General features: G+C 38.1%; 1 protein-coding gene across 2 annotated transcripts; it reads right to left on the reverse strand.

Annotated features, from left to right (window-relative positions):
- Nucleotides 1–30: 30 nt before the first annotated feature.
- LOC110864444 (glutamine-dependent NAD(+) synthetase) lies at nt 31–7284 on the reverse strand. 2 transcript variants are annotated; one of them, XR_004859956.1, is made up of 14 exons: nt 7209–7284; nt 6896–7089; nt 5177–5482; nt 4548–4771; nt 3933–4036; nt 3715–3849; nt 3470–3638; nt 2740–2875; nt 2499–2637; nt 1261–1437; nt 935–1198; nt 714–842; nt 375–639; nt 31–99 (listed from the first exon to the last, which is right to left on the reverse strand). XR_004859956.1 is itself a non-coding variant. In XM_035974339.1 (13 exons), exons 2-13 carry the CDS (start codon nt 7087–7089, stop codon nt 454–456), a joined length of 2163 nt encoding a protein of 720 aa, XP_035830232.1. In that variant the 5' UTR covers nt 7209–7284; the 3' UTR covers nt 342–453. The 2 variants fall into 2 exon arrangements, 1 of the variants encoding a protein (XP_035830232.1); XM_035974339.1 differs by lacking the exon at nt 31–99 and having other exon boundaries at nt 342–639.
- Nucleotides 7285–8638: the final 1354 nt, after the last annotated feature.

Consider the following 8638-nt stretch of genomic DNA (forward strand, 5'->3'; position numbering starts at 1 on the left):
TAAGACACGATTTGTTAGCCTTACGTATGTAAGTTTGCGATATGTTTAGATTATGTAACAGATGCTTATTCCGGGTTCCTTTTGACCTTATTCATAAACCTAACCACCACAAGTGGCCTAGTGGTGGAGTGACTTGGGTTCTCCAATGGAGACCCAAGTTCAATTCCCATTAGTGCCACTTTGGTGGCCACCGACACCCGCTCTAAAGCCGGACCGAGGACACTCGAGGTCTCGGGTTCGAAACATGTTTCTTACCCCTCTTTGATGGCTATGGGTATTTGCCGCCAGGGATCCTTGTCGGGTGGTGAACTGGGAAGGGAGATCCCTTCCGCGGTCAGGGGTACCGTGCAACTACCCTTTTTTTATTCATAAACCTAATTAAGTTAGGAAAAACTAAACAAAAGTACAGTCTGCGAACGACAAGTATACGCGGGTTGATGATTATAACGTAAATTAAAGACCAGCTTTGGGATCGGCTGAACCAGCTGCTACGACTCCCACACCATTTGATGACGCAGGCGCATCTTTACCGACACTAAGCTCATCCACAAGTTGATCGATTTTGCGAAATTGGTACGGCCATCTTGAATTATACAGAAACTGCCTCAGATCAAACCTATTATCTTCCGGTGAATAACTCTGTCATCGTAAAAGCCATTAGTGCATGTCCGAAGAAAGAAACATTTCGTTAGAAAAATAAGAAAATGCGATACCTCAGCATGATAAGAGGGCGTTATTACGGTCATCTTGTGTCGGTTAATGGAATAATATTTAAAAAAGTACTTCACTTTATCAGCTACCTCTGACGGACTTAGTTTCGAACCCCATCCGAAACAAAGATTCTGTAAAAAAAAAACATTCGCACCCGTGAGCTACAAACCGAACCAAGTCGCCAATAATCACGCAATAGCATCGATATCTATCTACGACAAACCTTGAACATAGACACGGGCCCGCATCGGAAGATCTTCCTGAGCCTTCCATATACTGAAAGTTCATCGTATGTCATTCCCATGTCGACTTCATCCAGCTGACTGTAATTTGATCGAATGGGCTCCAGCTCAGCAGTCGGGGGAGCAGCTTCGATCTCCGCTAACGATGAAAAACCGAGATGGGTAGCGGCCCATCTTAAAAATATTCGAAGATCCTGCTTGCTGATACTTCCGATTGGATTTATGTCAGCAGAACTGCAGTCATACTGAAAGAAAGAAGGTTAATTAATAATTAAGCGTAAATGCGATAAACGAGCTATCAAAATACCTTTGTTAGGTAACCACGCAATCCTTCATCAACGTTGGAGCTGCCTAGCACTAAATAGAATCCCGGTTTGTTATGAACCCATGGCAATAATGATGCTAACATAAACGCTAGAACCATCCGTATTCGTGCTTGAACGTTTTGCAGCCCTAGATTTTCAATGTTCGATCCCCCATCAACCTGTAAGAACATATACAAATAAATAATGACTGAAAACAAGATTTTGCAATATACATATATATATATAGAGAGAGAGAGAGAGGAAGGTTAGCCGTTAACGTACATTACGGCTTAACGTACATCACGTACGACAGGTGATTACGCACGTTCATTTTAAAATCACGCACGTTATAACTCAAAAATCCAAAATCACGCATGTTGAAACACATTAATCACGCATATTGAAAACATTAATCACGCATGTTATAGAACAAATCACGCACGTTGTCGTACGTGAAGTACGTTAAGCCGTAATGTACACTTTTTCTATATATACCTGGGGTCAGGGTATCATGAAAACTGTTGGACATCCGGTTGCATATCAGCGGAAGCATTACCGGTGTTCGATGAATTGGTTTTCATTGTATTATGATTACACACACAAAACAGAGTGGAATATGGAAACGAAAGGAGAAACAGTTTTGGACAATTCAAAAGGAAATGAAATTGTCTTAGTAACCAGAAATGTTTGTCGGTTAATACATATATATACCTATGAGAATGACGGTTGTAGGAATTGGCGGGAATAACCGCTATATGAAACGGTGCCACCAATTCGTCATCTCGGTTCGATAATTAATTGCGTAATAAACTAAAACATCCTAAAATACATAATAAACATATATAATTAAGTTTATAATCTAACAAAAACTCCTATGAGTTGTAAGAACTTAGAGAACTCGGCCAAAACGAAGGCTTTTTGAATTTTTTTTTAAACCAAAAATCCTAAAAAAATCAACTTTTCCAAAAAAAAAAAAGTTTTTGTTGATTTACACCACCGTAAAAAAACCCTTACAGTAGTGCTGTAAAAAGGCTAAAAACACCGCTCGGGAATTTTTTTTTTTTTAGGGTGTTTATAACATGTTCATCTATGTTTATGCAAAAAAATGGTGGCAAAACTCGCGCCGGAAGTCGGAGTTCTCTAAGTTCTCACAACTCGGGGGGGGGGGGGGGTGTCTTGATCCAAAGCCTATACACACACACACACACACATATATATATTTCTTTTAAGTGTGTTTTACCTTGTAACGAGGTCGTTTTCCAGTAAGTGTTTGAAACAGAGATAAAAAGGCAGAAACCACAGTGTCTATGGAAACATCAAGATGCCATGATCCAATCTCGTCTGCAAGCATCTTCGCTCGTGACCGCGTGGCATCGGAACTTTTTAACATAACAGTAAAGAAACATAATCTCAAACCCGTATACAAATAATCGAAACTCAAAAAGCGGAAAAACAGGTGCATATTGTTTTCAAGAAAGTACCTGTTTTCGGATCCCATGAAAACGGTGTAGAAAACGCGTTTTGCGAATTCTTTGCTGTCTGTAGGAAACTGCCCATCGGTATAGTTTCCGATTCTTATAGCATCTGACTTAACTTGTTCATCTCCATTTGCAATCTCTGAACGAACATATCCAATATAGCGTTTATCATTATGATATCTTAATCATTGTACAAATTGCAAACGAGCCGAGCCAAGCCCGAGCTCGACCAGGCTCGAGCTCGAACTTGTTTAACATATGAAAGCTCGAGCTCGAGCTCGGCTCGGTTCGAGCTTTATTTCTAAAGCTCGAGCTCGGCTCGAAGGTAATTTTTCAAGCTCGGCTCGGGCTCGACTCGTTTAGTATTTATTAATTAATATATATTGATTATAATTTATAATTATTGTTATACATATAATTAAGTTAATTTTTTATATTTATATAAATGGTAATTATTATTATATAAATTTATGTTTAATATATTAATAAAAAATATATAAACAGAAAGCTCGTTTAGGCTCGCGAGCCGGCTCGAGCTCGATAAGCGAAGCTCGGGCTCGGGCTCGTTTACTAAACGAGCTTGTTTTTTAAGGCTCGGGCTCGAGCTCGAGCTCGTTTAAGCTCGGCTCGTTCGAGCTTTTTTTCGAGCCGAGTTCGAGTAGCTCGGCTCGTTTGCACCTCTAATTGTACTACACAAATCTTTTTTGTGAAAATAAATAAAAAAAGTTCTAACCTTTTACTACAAGCTGACACATGCAACCGACAATACCGGCTACCGAAGAGCTATCGGCCCCACCCGAAAGCGGAAGTAGAAAACCGGAAGCTCCACTTCTTCTTAAGTAATCCCAGAGCCAGCAACCGGGTCCAAACGCTATTTCTTCCTCAGGAGAATGATAACTAATCTGTCACGTCACTATAGCGGTTAACAAAAATAACACTAACCGACTAACTGCCATTGAATTACTGCAAATAACTTACCTTCAATGGGCTTGAAAGAGACATCTGGAGGTTAAAAGGCTTGCAAAGCTTGTAAGGCACGTATACAGAGGAAACGTGTTGTTTACGACTTGCTTGCTCTTGGAAACTGCTTATCGATCCCCTAAGACTAGCAACCTTCCATAAATCGTCCGAAAAATGAACAATATTTTTTTTTAAATATTACATATATAAAAGGTAACGTAATTGATAAAACTTACGGCGTCTAGATCTATTTGTGCGACTACAACCTCTACATCCTTTAAGGAGAACTGCGACCCTTGCGCGACTACATCTCCATTAACGACAACACATGCACAACCATCTGCAGTAGATATCTAAGACATTTTAAATAAAGATCTTGAAAATAAAGTATAGGGTAAAATTCCATTTTCGTCCCTGAGGTTTCGCCAGTTTTGCGACTTTCGTCCAAAGTTTTGTTTTTGCCCATCTGGATCCAAAAGGTTTGAAATCTTACCATTTTCATCCGGCTCGTTAACTCCATCCATTTTTCTCCGTTAAGTCAGAGGTATTCCCGTATGTTTTGTTAACTTAAAGGACAGTTCGGTCTTTTTCATGGGTATACTGTCTTTTTACATAAAGTGAAAAAGACCAAATTGCTGTTTAAATAAGCAAAAAAGACGGAAATACCCCTGACTTAACGGAGAAAAATGGATGGAGTTAACGAGCCGGATGAAAATGATAAAATTTCAAACCTTTTGGATCCAGATGGGGAAAAACAAACCTCTGGACGAAAGTCGCAAAACTGGCGAAACCTCAGGGACGTAAATGGCATTTACTCTAAAGTTTAAATGGACATAACGGAGACCACTTACCATAATAAAGGCGGCCACCATCACATCCCTGATGATTACTATACATATACACTCCACCACGAGTATGCGTAGCGCCTATAAACGCACGCATACGAAGGTCAAGTTTTCTTAGCTGGTGATGACTTCCACTTGCATTCATGAACACCTCAACGCCATTTAACGCAAGCTCAGCGTGCGGAGGAATCGGAGTGAACAGCTCTTCACAAACTTCCGCTGCAACCGCCCTGAAGAATCACAAGAAACATCTATATCATAATCATGAATAGTTGAATACATCCACAAACACTTAAAGTTAAGAGTTAATTACTGTTTTCGTCCCTGTAGTTTGTCAAAAATCACTATTTCAGTCCATTAGTTTAAAAATTGCGATTTCAGTCCCTGTGGTTTCACTTTCGTAACCATTTCAGTCCAACTCGTAACCATTTCAGTCCATGTACTTAACAAAATAATGGATTGAAATGGTTACGAAAGTGAAACCACAGGGACTGAAATGGATACGAAAGTGAAACCACAAGGACTCAAATCGCAATTTTTAAACTAATGGACTGAAATAGTGATTTTTGACAAACCACAGGGACGAAAACAGTAATTAACTCTAAAGGTTAAAGTTCTTCGACGTTTGAGCTTACGTGTCGAGAAATTGCATGAACCCATAGCCAAAAGGGACTGTTTTCTGCTGCAAAGCTTCGGAAATGTCACTAGGAAGATGAAATTCTTCGAGTTGATCATTTTGTTTCCATGCTGTAAACCACCTAAGTTCTCTGTAGTTTCCATCGTTTGCGAGCCACATTTTTGGGCGTATCATTATTATCTTTCTGTTAAGGCATACGACTTGACAGTTGTAACGCTCGGACCCTTTGATAACAGGCATACCAAAACTACATAATATGTCATCTGTCCAATCACCAAGCAATAATTCCTTTAAGCACTCCCACCTGCAGCAGAGAATTATGTAAAACCGTAAATCACAACCTTTTTAATTGTGTGTGTGTGTGTGGGGGGGGGGGGGGATATTGCACGGTCCTCCCAACCGCTGGAGTGATCCCACTCCACAAGCTCCCAACCTTTTTAATTGTGTTTTAACAAAATGACTGCAAAATTGCAGTTTAATTAGTGGTAAAAAAAATCACCAAAGTAAACATTTTGACCCACTTATTTTTTGGCCAAAACAAACATTGACTTTTAGCCCACTAAAAAATAAACATATCCAAAAACAACCGATCAGAAAATGACACATAAGCTCAGCCGGCTAAGAAGGCTAGAATTTCGCTGGCGAGAAAACCTTGAAGAGTACCACGGGTCCACAAAAACCACCAATCAAAACAATACATACGTAAATGCCTGCTAAAGTTTAGCGTTTCAGAAAAACGCCGGCTAAATCTTAGCGGGCGTATTTCATGGACCCATTGTACATTTCAAGATTTTTGTGCCGGCTAAATTCTAGCTTGCTTAGCCAGCTTAGCTTATGTGGTGTTTTCTAATCGGTTGTTATTTTAGTGGGGGCTAATACTACATGTAGTGGGTTAACGCCCACGTACACATAAGCCTCATTAGGCGCTAAACACCGTTATGGGAACACCAAAAAGCTCTCCGCCAAGGCTTTAACGGGCATGAAGGTGGTATGGGAGATGGGGTTCACTAGCTACCACCAATCACTTCATTTTTATTCTTTTATTTAATTATTTAGTTAAACCACTACACACTTTTTAACGCTGTAGTTAGACGACGTGACAGCAACTTTTACAATTTCTAGTTAAACTACTACTACCTAGGCGTGCAAACGAGCTCGGCTCGAAGGTAATTTTCAAGCTCGAGCTCGGCTCGTTTAGTATTTGTTAATTAATTTGTATTACTTATAATTATTATTATACATATAATTTAGTTATTTTTTTATATTTATATAAATGGTAATTATTATTATATAAATATATGTTTAATATATTAATAAAAATATATAAACAGAAAGCTCATTTAGGCTCGCGAGCCGGCTCGAGCTCGATAAGCGAAGCTCGGGCTCGGGCTCGTTTACTAAATAAGCTTGTTTTTAGGCTTGGGCTCAAGCTTGAGCTCGGTTAAGCTCGTCTCGTTCGAGCTTTCTTTCGAGCCGAGCTCGAGTACGAGTAGCTCGGCTCGTTTGCACCCCTACTACTACTACCCATAGCCTAATATATTATATTTTGGAAAAACAAAATTGGGTTAAAAAAATAAAATGTCTATATTCTTAATGTCCTCCCCCAATTAGAGTGTCCTTTGATCAAACTATATATGACTCAGTCCAATTCAATTCAATTGTGATCTTATGAAGAAACATAACTGTATGAAATTGAATGGAAGTAAAGAGATCTTACGCGTGAGCAACAGTGTCAAGTTCCAAGAAATGATCTTCAGAGCCATAACCAGTGATTTCAAGCTCCGGACCAAGCCGAATAACAGCCCCAGCTTCTTTAGCCCTAACTATTGATTCTTTAATATTCTTCAAATTGCAATCAAAGTCCATTGCCCATTGGTTCAGATTGCATGTAGCCACTTTCAGCAACCTCATCTTCCTCAATCAAACAAGAAATCAATCAAGATCACACATATATTATATAAAAAGATTTGTAAGAAAAGGGTTTTAAATAAGAAGAAGCAGAATTAAAAAAGCGGTGTTCAAAGTCCAACCGTAAGTTTTGGGTTTGAATTGAAACTTGATGCTTCCGAAGATATATTGAATTCAAGAAGAATAATATGTTGTACAAGTTATTCGACCGAGCTAATTTTTGTTCGTGTTTGGCTCGTTTACAAATTGGATCGAGCGAAGCGGCTCATTTAAAACCGAGCTTCAAATCAAGCAAGCATTTTTCGAGCAGTGAATATTTCGAGCAAACTTCGAGCGATTTTGACAACTGTGTCGCCCGATTTTAACGGAATGCAAGAGGCGAGGCAAATGGAAAAAAACATTGAGTTTTTGTCCAAACCGATCGACCACCTCCAAGGCGACGCGTTCATCCTTGCGCAAATGCATCGCCAAAAAATTCGGAAAAAAATATGGACTCTAGATCATCATCCTTTTTTTAACTTTATGTTTTTTTTCCGTTTTTTTTTTATTTCAAGTAGTGTAATTTTTTAAATTAATGAAGAATTTTATGTTTTAAATTTAAAAAAATAAATAATTGTGTAATGATTGCATGAGCGTTATTGGGCATTATTCCCACTACGACACTTTTGCAATAACCCCCAATAATGCCCCCATGCTGACTGGACTGACACATGGCAGAAAACGCCCCATGATAGGGGCATTATTGATAAAACCACTACGCATGGTCTTAGACGTTACTGCATTATCGGGAGAGAGGGCAAAAAGGTAGTGGGCCACAATTATTCCAACCAATCACAACCTTTTATTTTTTTTATTTTATTTAATCTCTAGTTAATCCACTACAACTAGTTATTATGTGGTTTAGTTATGGAACACTGTTTAGGTGGTGATGATGTCTCATTCTTGTAGTTATTTTACTATACATGGTCTAATGAGTACTTTGCATTTATTATTTCGAAATGTATATAGACATCGTATTCACATTAAATTTAAAATATATTATGTTGAATTTGTAGGGGTGAGGATTGAGGAGGCTACTTATGGTTTATAATCCTTTCCAAGTCTACGGTGGATTGAGGTCCAAAAGTGTAGAATATTTGAGTATTTGACGCTCCAAAATATTCTATTTTAGAGTAGTTTTTGTTGTATATTAACCAAAATAATAGGTTATGTTAGAAAAGCAATTTGGCTATCACTAAAATTCTGAGGAATTAATCATAAGTGATGTGTCTTTAAAAAGTGAATAATTTTAAAATGATATGAATTTCCAGAGGAAAAAAACAATAAGATTATAGTATTGTGATTTTATTCACAATAGGAACTTGATGCTTTCAAAGTCTAACCTTAAGTTTTGGGTTTGAATCAAAACGTGATGCTTTCAAAGATATGGAATTCAAGAATAAGTTGAAGAAAATACGCTCATTTTTGTAAGTTAAACAATATTCAATTAAAAGTTTTGGTAATGTTTATTTTGAGTTTATTGTTTTAAGATATTGTATTCATATATTAAATA

The sequence above is a fragment of the Helianthus annuus genome, chromosome 6 (assembly GCF_002127325.2).
Source record: "Helianthus annuus cultivar XRQ/B chromosome 6, HanXRQr2.0-SUNRISE, whole genome shotgun sequence".
In the NCBI taxonomy this organism is placed as follows: domain Eukaryota; kingdom Viridiplantae; phylum Streptophyta; class Magnoliopsida; order Asterales; family Asteraceae; genus Helianthus; species Helianthus annuus.